The sequence below is a fragment of the Stegodyphus dumicola genome, chromosome 7 (genome assembly GCF_044657685.1).
Source record: "Stegodyphus dumicola isolate Sdum_Otavi_A_Nest chromosome 7, ASM4465768v1".
NCBI classification, from domain to species: domain Eukaryota; kingdom Metazoa; phylum Arthropoda; class Arachnida; order Araneae; family Eresidae; genus Stegodyphus; species Stegodyphus dumicola.
The window spans coordinates 121678550-121696226 of NC_140774.1; the positions used below are offsets into that span (position 1 = coordinate 121678550).

Consider the following 17677-nt stretch of genomic DNA (forward strand, 5'->3'; position numbering starts at 1 on the left):
ACCATGTATCTTCGTGTATCCCCTCTAGCTGTTTAGGGGCAGATTCTGAAAATTTACAAAAATATTCGCACAATTTTTACTTACTTTCTTCCTCAGTGCATTCAGAGAACGAGTTCCCATAAATTTCAAAATGAATTCTCCCACATAGTGATTGTTTTCGTCTTATTAACAAAGCAAAATCCGCACAAACTACCTGCGAAGGTCATGCTGAACCTTTCCCTTCTGACTGTTGAATGTTATGGCAGCCTAATGCAGAAACCGATCCATCACAGCAAAGTAAGCACGAACTGATATTCAGTCTACGATTTCGCTGAGTCAGCTGCACATTCACCTTCTGTAATTATTTATGGATGATTTGACGTCTCAACAATGAGAACGGGCGAGATTCAAGTTGCAGGGAAGTAGAAATGAAGGTGCATATTTTGTTAGATATTGTGATGTTAATATTATTATGTATTCTTATTACGATGTAGGTTTCTTTTAAAGAAATAACATTGTGACACTTACTGGCAGTTTCCCCATGACTACTTTTCATTTATTTTGTTCTACTACAACCTTTTCGGATATTAAATTATTCGCATATTTTCACCTCTCGACTTTTGGAAGATAAAAAGATTTAGGGGAGAGTGGAAAATATGCGAAGAAATACGGTAAGTGTTTTAAGTTGTTGTTATATGTTTTGATTAAACTCGTAAAATTGATTCGAATTGTAACAGAAACGATGCATTACGTTTTCTAGAGAAACCGGGTCTCATACATATTGCAAATGAGATTAAAAATCCACATTAATCTTTAATACGATCCAATATAGGTTAATCCTTCGGAGGCGTGTCGTAATATTTAGATTCATCATTTAAAGCTACCTTTTTCTTTTCTTCCCGCCCCCGTTTTTTTAAGAAAGGGGCAACTTGAATTAGTTTATCAGCTTTTATTCTGGGAAACGCATAAATGAGTTTCTGCTCTTATAGGAAATCGTTATGAACGGCAGAAAATTATTAGATAAGTAAAAAATATGTGTAATCTAACTAAATAGGAACAAAGAGATTTGTAAAAGTAAGGAAGAATATTAATAACTAAACAAATTATGCATAAAAGTTGCCCAAAAAATTTAAGAAAAATAAAACTAAATTCCATTATGATAACTTTTGTTATCTACTTATAATCACAAAGCTTTATGATATATTGCTGTATTGTGTTAAGATGAGAGAGAAGGAGAAGGAGGGAAAAAACAATTTTATTTCAGTTACTTATTTAAATGAAAATGAAAATCAGAAAATAAAACCAATTCAATACAAAAAACTTAATTTCGTAATCAAGTTTCTGTTTAAAAAATATATCTCCTGGTCAAAGTTTCCGCATTTTCTTGGTCAGTGGACTATTAATATTTTGATGGGATTACGTAGATGTCTTTGAAGCATATATGCAAATAAGTAATCCGTTAATCCAGTAGTACTAATACCAGATGTATCAGTAGTCTGTAGCGTAGTGGAATTTCCATTATTTTGGCCCACATGCAAGTTAGTTTTCTATAGCCACATTGACAGTTTCACAGATGTACTGTGGCTGTCTTGCCCATTTATATCCTAATACGCGAAACATGAAATTCAGCTTCTGTGAACCATAATTTTTCTAGTCTTGATATGTTACTTGAAGGCATAAAGTAACTTTCTTCTTAAGGATGCTTTTAAATTTAATAAATTCCAAACTGATATTGTATATTAGGGAATTTCAAGATGTGTGGTAAAACTTTCACACCTTCATGTACCAATTTAAATCCATAAAGTATAAATGTTTTTCGCTCAAATAAGTAATAAATCTCCCATAAGGTGCCAGTTTACAGTTCCTCATCTCCATAGGTTTTTAATTTCGCTTTTTTTTCAAAGCATTTGATTTCGCTGTTCTTTGTAAGAAAGGTTCTTAAGAGGTTCTTGGTAAGAAAGAATAGAGTACAAAGAGACTAAACAATATAATAATAATCTGCCAGTTTGACATTCTTAACCCAGGCATTCTCAACCGGGGCGAATGTTTTCCCTGGGGGGATTTCATAACTTAAGAAGGTAAACCTTTAATTTAGCTATTAAGTGTTTAATTTGGGTTTATGAATATATTAAAAAGTATTTTATTCAAGTTTTAGTATTTATTAACATTTTCTGTACTTTTTGTTCTTTGATTTTTAAGACACGTTGAAAAATAATATAACAGTTTTGGAAAGTTGGGGGGGGGGGAGGATGAAAGCTGTTCTAGCAATGATAAAATAAGTGCATGGGGCGAAAAGGTTGAGAACCACTGTCCTAACCAATCTGAAAGCCCTGGATTAATTATGCCCATTTTGGTACGGTGTAAGACGTGGTTGCATTCAAAACATCAATGCCTTTGTGGCGGAATGCAAACTGTATGTGAAGCACCTGTTGGAGACTTTTTCAGCAACATATGTTTGGACAGAAACAGAAAAGGACTGTTAATGCACACAAGTGTCACCCATATTTCCGCTCTCGTCACACTAACATACATCTGTGCGTGTTTCGAAAGAACAGGTGGGCCTCGAAAGCAGAAGGGGGAGGGAATCGTCACACACTGATGAAGTCCATGCGTACCAATTTCGCACGTAAACATTGTTGCTGATTCAGATGTGAGGGGCATAATGTGCGACGAAGTAGCACCTAATTCTTATATCACACCACAATTAAGGTAAATAATCAGATTAGAAAGAGAAACACGCTCCGGTTTGAGATACTAAAATAGCCTCGAGATCTCCACCGGCTACGTTTAAACTATTACTCACGTTTTTCTTAATTAAATAATTAATATTATCCTTAGGTTAGAAAAGTGAATGATTATGTAGACCTGATTCATGAGGTAGCATTAACTTGTATAAAATATAAAATACTGTAATTATTAGAATGATATTTATAGCTGCTCGCACAATCCGAAAATGCTATTTTATGTCTTTTAAAATGGGAAAAAAAAAAAAAGAGTACACTTTAGTGGATTTTAAGAGCGCTATTTATTACTATGTAAAATTTAATGATTTTTATTGCAATTTTGTTGCTTTTATATTTTTCATATTTTTATCTGCATTTCTTCATTTTTTACACTAGTAAGTAAACGTTACTAGTAAACAAATAATAATAATAACTTTTTATTGGCATTTACTAGTATTAACTATTATAATATATAAGCATCGTTAGAGGAAGCCCACCAGCGGCGTTCAGAAAAGTCTCTGAATACGGGTAATTCGGTCCGGGGTTTGAATCCCCGGACAAACGGGCTGGCTGCATAGGCGTTTTCATGGATTTACTATGTATAACGTATGTACTAGTCAATTTCCCTTAGAAAGTCCTCCACGAAGGTTTCCTCCTCTTAGGCAAATAGCCTTCGAGTGCTATGATTTATCTTATTTAACCGATGATACCTATTACGCTTTCGTAAATAAATACAAGGTTTCAAACTTCATTGAAAAACTCTCATTTTCAAAAGAAGGAAGTAATGCATCAATATATGGCTTACAAAAATTACGTCTCAAAATAAAATCGTTACTTAATCTAAGTTTTCAAACCATATAAAGGTAGGAATAGCAACAGAATAGCGTGCAGCCACAAGAAAGATTTATTCTTGGCATGTCGCTTTGCCGATGGCAGCATATTTATAAGTCGTGTTATTGTTGGATATTTGTAATGTTTTGTGAAATACTGTCTTTTCAACTGTTTCTGAGAGATGGCACTGTTTAGTCTGTTAGATAAAACTACGGTTTTGGATGGAGGAATGGTCTAGCTCGGTATTTTTACGAATGAGTTTATTTATTCTACACAACGTTTCATGTCGTGTTTTCGTCTGGACAGAAACTGAATCGATATATCAATGGTGATATGACACTGGATTCACATCCATCTACATGTCAGAGGGAGAGCTCCAGATTCAGTTTAATGCAATCCACTAATTTGAGGTACGACTTTTCAACGATTTGATAGAATTCAATGAATAAAATAACAGGTTCAAATAGAACTGACCTTATAGATGAATACTTGGAAGCAAAGGTTATCAGATATCTGTCGCTGCCAGTCTCCCTACTATTTTAAATTCAATTGAAAATGCGTGAGATGCATACGGGCAACATACTGGGGACATCAACCTCAGTCAAGGTCTTTTTAAGAAATCGAAGAAGAGAGTGGAGTTTTTTTCTTACTACAATAACTGAGCAGCGTTCAGTAACTGAACTGTTCTTGATATTAGATGCCAACTATTTAGCGGATACATCCCTGCCCGTTTATCAATCGTAATGTGAAGCTTTTCTAAGCAAATATCGAAAGAATTACCTGGTGTGAGGCTGTGCAAAGCTCATTAGCTAAAAAGTGTTATGACATTTAATGTAATTTTTTTGCATATATACCTTTATTAACTTTCAGAGTGATTTCCTCCTGTTGTGACTTATCTCACTTGTCTGATAGTAGCATCAGAACAAGCCCATGAAATTCATCGTGGCAAGGAGTGCAAGATTGCGGCTGCCGTTCGCAAGAGCCTTGAGCACCATACAGGTGACTTCGCTCAGTTTCGCCCCCAATTTTGATGAAGGCGGTCCGAAGGTCTCCCACACTGGAACCCGTCTCCTACTACCAACCTCTTGAGTGGACTTTCGGCTCGCCGCAATTTTAGAGTACCCCCATGCCGTCCAGACAATATGCATTTACAAAAATCTATGCCTTCTCCTGGATTCAAACCCTGATCCTTCGGTACGCGAGTCAGCGTCGCTAACCACTATCTGGGCGGCAGTGATTTCCTAAATATATAAAGCAATTTGGTTTCACTAAGCCAACTTGAAGGAAGGAAAAAGTATTGTGTTTCTCTTATTATCACAAATATATTTATTTTTGTCACTCACTTTATTAGAGAAATAGCCTTGTGTTGACTTTTTAATATATGCAAACTTTGCTTTTATAAAAAAAGAGAAATTCAGTTATAATAATTTTCGTATCTTTCTGCTGCGAATTAAATTTTGTTGAGATGGGGAGAGATCAAAGGAAAACGTATTATTAGGCCCTATTAAGAGAGAACATGAGGTCATTGCCACAGTGTTCGTTTCAGTCCAACCAATACCCAGGTTCCTTGTTTGCATTATACAGGCTTATGTTATATATACAGGCTTATGGGTAAGTTATACAGTGATTTTAAGACCCTTTAAATTGTATCTCTTAAATGGGACTTAGATCCGAGTATTGCATGCCTATAATGAGGGTCTGATTATTAATATGCCTATAATTAGGGTCTGCTGATTATTCAATGAAAAAGTTACGAGCATAATCTTAAGCCTTAAGGTGTATAAGATCAACAGTTAAAAGCATTAATAGTTAAGGGTGAAATAAAAGGTTATTAAATGAAGATACCTTGAAATAAATTGGAACACTTAACGGTACCAGTACCAAGATAATACATTTTAGAGCTGATTAATAATTATTTTAAAATGCATATTTAAGAAAAGCATTTGAATTCGATTTTTAGATACCACTCTATCGCTTTGCCATTAGGTTAGCGATATTACAAAAAAAGCTCTTATTGTAAGTAATTGGAAGGTAAAAAAGTAAAGATGCGCGATATCGGGAACATCGTCACTTACAGTAGAAAGGAAAGAAAGAAAGTTTTAATTCGCCTTTTTTTTTTTTTTTTTTTTTTTTTTTTTTTTTTTTTTTGGTCTTACCCATTATTACCTTCGACACCCGCCAATGATTAGCTCCGTAGTTATCTTTCATACGAGTTTTGAGGAAAAAGCTTCTTCTAATTATGGAATTATCTATCCTCCCCCACTTCATCATTTTTCCCGGCAATTCGTCCATTTTACCCTTTTGTTTCCCCCCTCGCAACCTTTCTGAATTTCAAATTCCTACAGGAAAAACTTTTTACGCGAACCTCCTCCCCCATCTGTTACTGTAATCATTTATTTCCGTTGGCGACGATACTAGGTAAAAAAGGATCGCCAAGTGGCTCCATGCAACCCTTCGGAACATAGCCCGAGGGCCGAGCGGAAGTCGCGAATTACAGACAACGACGGACACGCACTCGCAAATTAGACGTCGTCCAGAACGGAAAGAAGTAAATAAAAAAAGAAGTTAAAAAATAAACACAACAAAAACAAAAAAAAACGAAAAGATCCCATCCGGAGGAGCCATGTCGGGGGTGGGAGAGAAGTTGTTTGTTATCTGGTAGTCGATTGTTCCCTATTAGAGGGGGTTTCTTTCTTTTTTATTATTATTATTATTATTTCTTTGTCCCCGCCAAGGTCAGAGACAGGTTTTTCTCTTCGGCAGGTAACAGAGGCTCTAATCTATCTTTAAGCTGTCGGTTCTGAGTTTGCCTAGCTCTTTCGGACATAACATAGGACACTGGAGAACATCCGAAATGAGGTACTAGAAGGGAGGACATGTATCATAGCTTATCAGCAACCTCATCAAGTAACACATGTAACAGAATCTCGTCAGCTTTAAATATTACGCAAATTCGAATCTTAGCTATACAGAAAGCCTCATTTCAAAGCTAAAGGCAATCTAGGATTCGAATTTGTCTGAATATTTGACTTTATGATCTTCATACCTACTTCGGTTTCAGAGATACTGTTATGTTTTAGAGCTGGGATTTCCAAGCTTTGTCTTGCGTGACCCTTTTTAAAAGAAGGATTTTCTTCATCCATCCTTTCACGTTTTTCTCTAGAAATATGCCGCATACGCATAGAACATAACCATAATAGAAATAATTGCGCATAATTAACTTGAAGATAAGAATTAAACTAAAAATATGAACGAAAGGTTTGAAAAAAATAATTTATTATTATTATTATTATAATTATCCCAAAGGGACGTTAGCCCAGAAGAGCTAAAAAAGGGCATCACGAAAGGGCATTTTGCTTCGAATCACTACAAGCATTGAATCACTTTTCAAAGTATTGCCACCAAGTATTATCGCTCTGTATTAAACTTAAAGAAATGAAGAGTCTGCATGAATGTATGTATGTTCTTCGCACTGTGAAAAGAAAACGGTAGCTAGAGCCATTACATTTTGAATAACATATCCTCCACCCGAATATGGGCACCTGGAAACCCAAATTTTGAATTTCGAATTATTATATATTTCACATTTTGTAAACCGAATTTTTGATTAAAAATTTGAACAATTTCAAAGCGAACAATGACAACACTGTGCGAAATAAAACATTTTTATCTCCAGCACGCGAGACTGTCAATCGGAAATTCTAAAGATATGCTGTTTTTAAATAATTTTAGCCCAATTGTGCGTTATCCCGAATGCCCTCGAAACCTGTATATGTGTGTAAATGAAAAAAAAATGTCCCTACGTGTAATACAAAATCTGAAAGCTTTGAAATTTTTTCCTGTTTCATATCTTGCAAAACTTTAACTATTTTTTTGGTATTATTATCATTTTTTATTTTAAAATTGCAAACTTGAGAAACATAAATGTATATTTATTCAGATTTAGATTATTTTTAACGTGTTTTGTAAATTAAACAAAAAAAAAAGTATAAAAAATATTGATAAATACCAAAACTTGAATAGAAATAGCTTTCTACATTCGTAAACTAAAATGCTTAACAGCTAAATAAAAGGCTCAACGCATCTATTGCTGAAACTAGGAAACCTACCTAATCTATTCATCTCTACTTAAGGACCCCTGATTTAGGCAAATTATCGTTACTTAATGGATAATTTAATAGTTTCCTTGAACAGCAAAACCACTGTTAAAACTTTTTATTCCCGCCGCTGATTATTATTCTAGGTTTACATCACAACTAAATCACTAAATTTAATTGATATATTAGAAGAATAATTAATTAATGGGGGGGAGGAAGAGGAGAAGGAGGATAATGCAGATGACTCGTTGTCCCTTTTAGTTAGCGTTAGTTGTTCCTTTTTTATAATAAAAATAATTTATTTATTGCAACAAGCTATTTAATAAAAGACAAATGCGAAAACGATGGAAAATCTGAGCTTTTAAAAATAATAGCAGCATTATTCTTTATATATCTATAATAAAAATTATGCTGCAGTTTGGGAACTATATGAAAAGAAGAGCTAGACTAGTATAAAAATGAAGTAAATGAAGGAAAAAAAATCCTAAATATTTTAACCAGTGATTACGATAGATAGATCTTCTTTTAGAAAATGAAAGGCAAAATAAATGCAGCATAAGGCAGAGACTTTGTATAAAGCAGCTTAAAAACTAGCCGTTTAATAAACATTAATTTTTTTAACTGCTTTTAACTCTATTTGGGGTTTTAGATTTTTCTGCATTTAACAATTTTTAAAAATTTGTAAAAAGCGGAAGGATTGCTCAAGTCTGGAAAGTTTTTTTTTTTTTTTTTTTTTTTTTTATTATTATTATTATCCGACTGGCTCACGTGTATAAAATAACCGTCCACTTTTGCAGATGCTTCGCAAGAAAGAAAAAAAAAGTATTATAAGGAAGAAACGCATGATTAGTCAGGTTGAAGGTGCTTTATAAACAAGAAAATTAAACGTGTAAATGGCCTACTTAGAGGTAAAATACGTAATTACGATATCTTTGAATGTCAAACAAAAGAATACGTGATAAACTAATTTTTAAAAATCCGAGTTACACAAATAAGACCATTATAGTTTTCAAAAACGCATACAAAAAGATGGAAAAAAAATTTATATTCACTTCAGTATAATGCTTGCAAATTTGCGGAAAGCAAACTAGTCTAAAGCAAAGGCACTTATTCTAAACATTTGGATCATCGACTATTTCGCAAACGATAAAGTTATCAAAATTGAAGAAAATTTAGCTAAAGAATTCTGAAATCCTGATAGCCAGATGGTTGGAAAACGACAAAGTTGTAATTTTCCTTAAAAAAATAATCATTTCTTGTCCAAGGCATGAACCAACATGAAATGGATTGCTGTCTAAATATCCTTTCGTATAATAAAGACTTCGCGTATGCAGAAAGTTTCACATTTTGTAACAGATTTTGCATAATACTAATGCCTTTACTAACTTTTATTCTATGATATTAAAAAGTATGAATTAGGTGTATTGTTGTCTCTAAAATATTTATGGTATCCCTAAGCGATTTACGTGTGAAAGTCCCATCTCCTGACATGTGGTTCGATAAAGCACGACATCCCTTTCAAAGTTCGTCTCCGATTATGCAGACGATGCGGAAGAGGACGCTCCAATTATGTGGCTCACACTGAAGGCGATATCGGCACGATTTCCCATTACACAAATGCATTTCAGAACTGCATGTTTAATAAGCAGTCTCTGTAAACGAGACATATTGACTACACGCAGGAGAAATAATAAATTAAGGAAGAACTTCTATTGTTTGATGCACATTATGCAAATTTATCATGCACAAGTTATATAATGCTATAAGAATATCTTGGGTAAGAAAACGTTATTTGCATTGGATAATTAATGTAATTCTGAGTTAATTTCGAGCACCTTATCTCTTAAATGGATTGACTGCAATAATTATTTTCTTGAAATTATTGCAATAAAATATGGCAATTCACTTTTAAATAGGCTTAGAGCAATATTTTTGGCTCAAACTGGTACGATTTTGAGAAATTACTCACAACAGAAAATGAAGCCTACTGGGAAAAGTACCTGTGATTGAAACGGCTAAATAAAGAAATTGTTTACAAAAAACAACAATCAGGTTAAAAGATGTCTTTAAAAAAATTAGATAAAAAAAATTAGATAATTAAATTATCACTTAGATAAAAAATTAATTTCAGTAATATGTGTTGTAGCCTCTTGCTCAAAAGTTTCGATTTAAAGCTACCTTGCAAACGCTATTAATTATACAGTTAGCGTAATAATTATTAAAGTTCAGGTGTCTACTACATTAACAGTATGCTATTAATTTCAAAATTACGCTTATACAGAGAGAGACAAAAAGTATATAATATAAATACACTGTACGTAAAATATGTCTATAGTTTTGAAACGAGCGTACAAATAATAATAATAATAACAATTAATTAATGTTAATAATGATTCAGAGGACAATTATATTAACCATGTTAATTTAACGATGTGTTCGATGGAAAGAGGAGGAGGTAAAATTTAAATTCTTCCTCTTATAAACAGGATCTTTATTCCTCCAATAGAGTATTAAGTTATTATTCTATTATTGTTTATCTATCTTCATGATTATTTTATTTTTGTTTATCTATGTTCATTATTATTATACTATAATATTATATTTAATAGAATTATATACCCCTTTCAATCACGTGATAGCTACTCAGTAATTAGAAGAATGAATACATTCTAATTATCTAACTGGCATTAAATTAAATTTAAGACATATAAAAATGGTAATGGATCATCCAAGATTTAGAAATATGTAGAATTATATATTAGGCACATATATATATATATATATATATATAAGTTTTGAAAGATTTTTTAAGAAATATAATATTTTTAAAAGAACGTTTTTTATAAAAATTGCGCTTCACATCTTAGGTTTTATATTATGAACGCTATACATTTCGACCATTGAAGATTCTATTTTCTCACAATCTACTTTTCTAATTTTTTACCAAAATGTACACATAAGCTAATAAAATTAATTTGTCAGTTTTAATAGCTCCTTTTGAATCACTGGATTTCGTTCATCAATTTATACTCATTTCATCAAACATAAAAGCGAGAAAATTTTTAATTTAGTTTCAATTGTAAATTTCTTGCTTATGACAGTGTCGTGGGCTAGTCAGTGGAGGTAAAACCACATTAAAATGATGCAGTCAAACGGAATTTAGGCTATATCCTTAAGAGAGCCTATATTCATACTTTCAACACTTAGCTAAGCATGAGAATTAATTCAACTGGGATCATTCTCACCTCTTATTTTTATACTGTAATTAATTGAGAAAAAAGAAAATAAATGTTTTTAATTAATAGAATATGAGTTAGTAGGATATGAAACACAACATCAGTTTTTGGCACAACAACTCTTTTCTCCTTCTCGTAGATTATTTCATTCTTCATGTTAGCCCCAAAGCTTACCTTGCACAGGTATTTCAAGGGTACTCTTTGATACCTTACTGTATTAAACTATAGGACAACTTTCGAATCATTACAATTCAGATTTCTCCCTAATGATCGATCGAGTTGCTAATTTTAATTAAAAGCTACGTTTATAATTTCTTTTCTTAATTTTAAGGAAAAATGCAGATTTGTTTCTCAACCATATTGTAATTATGCTATTCTGTTAAATTCTCGTAGATGGCTTAGTTGAATACTTTTTTGTTGCTTGATTTTAATTAGAAAAAGAAAGTACATTTCAAGAGTCTTATATTAGGTGCTAATAAAAAACAAATATGAAAGACAATGCTTGAAGTTTCTAAAAGAACATGGTACAGACATTAGGATTTTTTTGGAAGCAGGTAAGATGAAAAATGAGCAATCGCCTTCTCCGGGAATCGAACCACGGACCTCTGAAATACCGGCTCAGCGCACTGACCACTGCACCACGAAGACACGCTAGGAAGGCGGGAGAAATACCTTATATGCTCCCCCTTTTAGAAGGCGACTGGGGTTTTTAGGAGACCCAATCGACAAATCCTGGGTCAGGAGAATCATCATCCAACACCTTTTTAGTTCGGGCGCCATTAGGCGCCCGAACTAAAAAGGTGTTGAGTCATTAGGTTAATTGGAAAAGCCGGAGTGATGAAAAATGAGCAATCGACTTCGCCGGGAATCTTTCATGGTGTAAGAAATGTAAAGTGGGTGTGGAAGAACCTTATACATGTAGTAAATAAAATAAATAGGGCGAATGTGAATACGAAAGCGAGCGTTTCGTATTTTTCATTGCAAAAGAAGTTATTTTAAGCTTTCTCGAATTTCTCCTTTTACAAAATTATTTTTTTCCACTTGGCTTAGGTCTTATACACTTGTTTAGCAATAGATAAAGTGGCAGAAATTTCGAAGATGATACGTTTTTTTAAGTTTTCACTTATTAACCCAATCTAAGTGCAAACTTCGTCCACTTTACTGTTTACTTCATCTGACAAGTATTTTGTAGCCATATCAACAATTTAGTATATGGGAAAACTCGTTAAAATCATCTTAGCATTAAGCTAAAAATAGCAGAATAAGGCACATAATATTTTAGTTCCAGCGTATTTATAAGCAAGAAATTTAACACATATTTCGATTTGGTTTAGTTTCTTAGAAAATAAGATTGAAATTTTAGTTTTACTTGAGTGCTTTTTTGGAGGGGAGGGGAGGGTGGCAATCTTCACTCAAAGGTTTTTTTTATCCGACAACAATGAAATGCTTATGAAATTTTCGATGACTTTTAATAATATTAACCGACAGTTATCTTTAAGCGAAAACAAAGGTTAATTTTTTTAAATCTAAATTGTTTCATTTTCTGCATAGAAGCTTATTAATTTCAAAAACAGGATTGTGAATTTCCATATGAACGAAGTCTGATCATATTATGCATCCTTTCTGTAAAGTTCTAGACTGTTTTCATTTCTGGACTTTAACTAGTTGATTGGTTAGTTTCTTTCGGGAATTGATGAATTATTGCCCCATCGTATTTTTACAAGCTAAAATAAAACACCAAAGTAAAACAAATCTAAAAAAAATATTTATCTGCCTTCCCTGCTGGGCCAGATTTTCAGAACCAAGTGATTAAATAATAATAAATTATTTACAATTAAAAGTGCATAGCAGCTTGCAGGCCTAAAACTCAAAAATGTAATGTAGTTAAAAAATAGTTCCTACTGTTAAAAACAAACAGTAAAAAAACACAGATTACTAACATTCTTATCAGCATAGTTTTTTTTTTTTTTTTTTTTTTTTTTTTTTTTTTTTTTTTTTTTTTTTTTTTCCAGTAGTAATATAAACAGATTACCTGCTAACAGGAGCTGTATTTTTCTAAACTAAAACACTAATTCCATCTTTTTAGGAGAAGTAATAAGTACATAAACGTATCAGCACATACATCTAACAGCAAAACCTTTTCGCTTCTAGCTAGATTCTTCTTAAATTGTTTGTTTCTAAGCCCGCTATATTTTCTTAAACACTTGATAATTTATATCTTTTAGGTGGAATTGAATTGAAACTAAAAGCAAAGAGAAGAGAAACTAACAGAAAGCTGCTTAATCTTACACTTTTGTAAGAATAAGGTATTGCTTTGTATGTACGTTCTGCAAGAAACACTGATCTCTGAATAATTGCCTTTGATGCATAATCTCTTTTATTCCATTGTTTATTCTGAACTTTTCGCCAAAGAGAAAAGTGGTAGTGAAAGTAACACCTTCTTTGTTACTTATTCATTACCATATCGGAGACGTCGATCGCAATATAAGAATACTCGATAGTCGATGCCTTCGGTATGTTATTGGCAGAGATGTAATAAGAATCTTCAAAAGTCGGAAATGTAGAAAACCTAACGTAAGATTTCTATAAGACAGCTTACCTAAAGGAGGTGAGTATACTGCCGTCGTCTGTACATGAGATGTTAATCCAACGTCATAAGCAACCATCTCCTGCTTGAGATGGTCGGCGAACGTAGGATCGGGGGTGTATTGAGGTTGCTGCAAAGTGGCGTAGTGGAGGCCTCCATTGGATAATGGCGAGGGTGCACCACTCAGTTCAACTAACATAGACTTCTGCAGGTCATCCTGTTTCGCCCACTTCGACCACATCTGCTGCTGGGAAAAGAAAAATTCTCAACTTAATTTCTAAGAAATTTTATTAACTACTGGTGGTTAAAGGAATTAAAAAATAAAGTAGATATCCATACGTGTATTCTGCTCAGAGGCTATCATATACAACACTTCTTAGATATTTTATCTTGTATGTGTTAAATTACATCAATTATTTCTTAACAAATTTAAGAATCTGAAGTAACATTAATTTGTTATGGAATACAGGTAAGAAGAACCTGTCTTTCATTTTAATTTAAAATTTTAAGGAAATCCGTTAATTTTAACAGCTTTTCTTTAGATATAAAAAAAATTCCCTTACGAAAATTTTAGACTAATATTTCTTTAAAATAAATGACAGCTTTTAATCAAGTAATCAGGGTTTCACGAAATATGACACAAATAACAATTTTCCGATCAAATGCTTTTTGATCCAGATTAATGCGAACGCTTTTTCAAGTGTGATAACTTGTAAATAACCATGCCAAAATTATTTAATATATTTCATGTCATGACGTGATGACCACGCATGCGCAGTTTTAGCCCAACGGCCTGCAGCGCCTCTCTCTCTCATGTGACTTACTAGAAAAGAGTAGTTAGTTAGTAGTTAGTAGCAAAGTAACGAAGGTAACATGCTGTATGCCAGCGTGAATGAAAATACGCAGTTATACTTTTGTGTTAATCGTTTGTTCTTGTTTTGTTCGTGAGTTAATAAAGTCTCTGTGCTGTTAAATGTTTGGTTTTATGCAATGCCCACATTACGATACGTCTATGGTAGAAATTAAATATATTTCCAGAACCTACACGCCCAAGAAGCAGGATATGACATTTCAACTACAGATATTACTTCTTTATTAGTCATAAAAGGGGTAGAATCTATGTGCTAATCACGAAAGAGTTAGAACTCATTTGATAATTATGGAAAGAATAGAACCCGCATGTGAGTTTGCTAATCACAGAAGATATAAATGGAAATTAAAATATTTGAGTACTTTTTTAATCTTGTGATAGCCCTAGATATTCATACACGATACGAAATTAGGCAAAAATGGCACATCACTTGAAATCGCCTCGGTTTTCTAAGACTTGTAATCAACAATGCCGGTAAAATATAATACGCCTCTGCTGTATGAGTTTTCGAAAGGATACCATAGATGAGAGATAATATTCGGATAAAGATATAGTTAAAGAAATGTGTTGTGTACCGTATTGTATAGCTGGTCGCCATTGTACTGCGTCCTTTGTCTTTTCGCTTCTTCCTCCTCCTCCTCTTGTTGTTGATGATGCAGAGCCACTTCTCGAGATTCGGCAACTACTGCAAAAAGCAACCCAAAATTATTTAACACACCTATACATATCCAAAGAATCATACAAAACTTACGTCATAAAATAAAAAAGTATAGTTGTAAAATGTGTTGAAATTAAAGTATCAAATACGTATTAAGAACGGCTCAGCATTTGTGTGTAATAAAAGCAAATAAATAAATAATAATGATTGTAAAAATAAAAATAATAATAATAAAAAAAAAATGAAAAAATTCTCTTACTAAACAAAGAAGGCAGACAGAATTTTTTCGACTTTAATTAGCATAAATCAAAATCATGATAATAAAGTTTTTCTTAACAAGAGCTAAAATTATATAACGTCATCAAATTAAGACCTCATTTCCCCTCTTTCAACAAATGGTACAAAGATGTTATTCAGACTTGACGCTAGTGTTATGTAGGTTAAGTTAAAAATTTGTTCTACTCTCACCTGAAGAACAACAAAATGAGATGAAACACGAATTTTAAACCACATGTGTTATAAACTATTATTTAAAAATTATTTTAAATTATTTGAATTATTTTAAAATTGTTAAGTATAAGTAAATTGTAAAAAATGAGCAAATTAATTTAAATGAAAATATGCAGCTTATAAAAGGCTGAGTGGTTTTAAAGAATTTAAAATGTATACGTAATTGAAAGTGCTTATTTTAAACTCGATGACGTGTATCTTAAAAACAATGTTGTCATCTTGAAGGTAATTTTATAATTGAATAAGTATCTCTTTAAAATGTATGGAAATGTGGAATATTGCAATATACATAAGCTTGTTTCAATACTATTTAACTCAAACACTCTAATCCTTTAAATTTTTTAATAAAAATTATTTCTTTTCATTTAGAATCATCAGCTGTACAGCTTATTTTCTGGTATTAACTGTATATTATTGCAGAAGAAATTAAAATATTTTCAGGTGCGGAAAGTAGCAGTATCTTTAGTTTTACCATCAATCTAATGTAAAAAAAAAAAATGTAAGCCAAAATAATTTCCGTTTGTCAAAGACATTGACTTTTGTCTAAAAAGGTTACACAGAAGAGCTGGCCTTTAAATAACTTTTGGATCAAAATGCAGTTGTATTAATGAATGCAATTAGTACAATTAAATAATAAGCTATCGTTCATAACTGAAAGCAGGCTTTCACAATGTTTCAGTTATAAATTCTAGAGGAATTTATTCTGATATCTGTGGCTTTATTGCAACGCCAAATACTTGCACGTCCAATATTTTACTATGTCAAAGGATTTAAGAGATGATACAGCTCTAATCATGCAACTGCATTTAGAATAAAACTTAAATAATGAAGATATATTTTGAAAATTGTAAACGCTTTATTTTACTTCTGGAACCCAATTGCATGCATCCTGTTACGTGTTATGAAAAGACCACTTTTATCATTTACTTGACGTTTTCCCGGGCCCAATGAGTTTATTGTGGATTGTGGCCTAAACTCAAGTTTTCATTATCTGTATATAGTCTACACCTGCTAATGACTGGCATGGCATAATGTGCCAAAACGTAAGCTCAAAGTGGATGCTAATCGACGTTTTTGAGTGCAATTAAATATCGCGGAGCGATGTGTCCACGCAAGCGTAACCGAATGTAAACAAAGTTTCTTAACACCACTGAAATCCTACTTTGTTTATGGTGTGGAGGTGTAATCCGAAGGCCACGTGTATCTCATTTTGGAAGAAATTCGGAGTCTGAGAGTTGCCCCAATCGGACGATTGCTGAGTCAATATAATCGCAGGTCGGCATAACTTAATAAGCCCTTGTCTAACGAGCGCTGTCGTTATTGGGCGCTTACGTTTCAGGTCACTGGTCGCGGTTCTACCGCGTACTTCCCGATTTGAGGAAAATGAACACCATTTCCCGGTCTCTGCGAATGCTAAATATTGTATGTAAGAGAATATTTACCACAATTCTGGGAAAAAGTCGCATTTTATGTTACGAAAAGGGAACTCGTTTCATTGCTGTCGATTAGAAGCAAAACAGCAACTCCTATCCCCCAACAAGTGATGAAAGATAAAATGTATTACTTAATTTTTATTACAATTATTTATTGTATTTTCCCCGTTAGTTAAATAATTTTGTCTGGACTGACTAAAAACTGAGTTTCATTAATATATTGTTCTCAATATCCTTCACTTTCTGATTCCACGTAACCACGTAACGTAACTTTTGATTTCACGTAACCTAAGTAGTCTGAAAACATAAAGAAAGAGAAAACGTTTAACAACCGAACTTTCTGCTCTAGGTCTTTTGCAGTTTTTGCTATTCTGGTAAATTACAACATAGTCCTTGAATTCGCCCATAAAGTTTAGTCTTATATAGCTGGCTTTTTACCAGAAATGTGATTGGAGAATAAATCGCGCTCCAACAAGTAATTATTGCAGAAGCAAATTAAGTACAAAAGCGGATAAAAGGATATAAAAAAGTTAATTATCTCTGTTAAGACATATTTATGTAGATAATTTTAAGCAAAACTTTTGGCTAATTTTCAGATGATGGTTACGGTTGGCGAGTTTTTGAGTTACAATAGACCATAACCTCTCCGACAAATGACAGGACAATAATGTTCATACAGAAGCGCTTCCTTAACGCATTTGGGAACTCGTGAATATGTTGGGGATATCCGTGAAATCTTTCTCACCAAAAAG

General features: G+C 32.8%; 1 protein-coding gene across 5 annotated transcripts in view; it reads right to left on the bottom strand.

Annotated features, from left to right (window-relative positions):
• The window catches only part of LOC118185904 (uncharacterized), a 189376-nt gene that overhangs the window by 18420 nt on the left and 153279 nt on the right, over positions 1-17677 (bottom strand). For 3 of the 5 annotated variants that reach the window (XM_035355855.2, XM_035355852.2, XM_035355856.2), the window contains 2 exons: positions 14900-15009; positions 13466-13700 (listed from right to left, as the gene is read on the bottom strand). In XM_035355855.2, coding sequence (XP_035211746.2) covers positions 13466-13700; positions 14900-15009 — 345 coding nt within the window. The remainder of the gene's footprint in view (positions 1-13465; positions 13701-14899; positions 15010-17677) is intronic. The other 2 variants (XM_035355854.2, XM_035355853.2) reach the window with 2 other exon arrangements.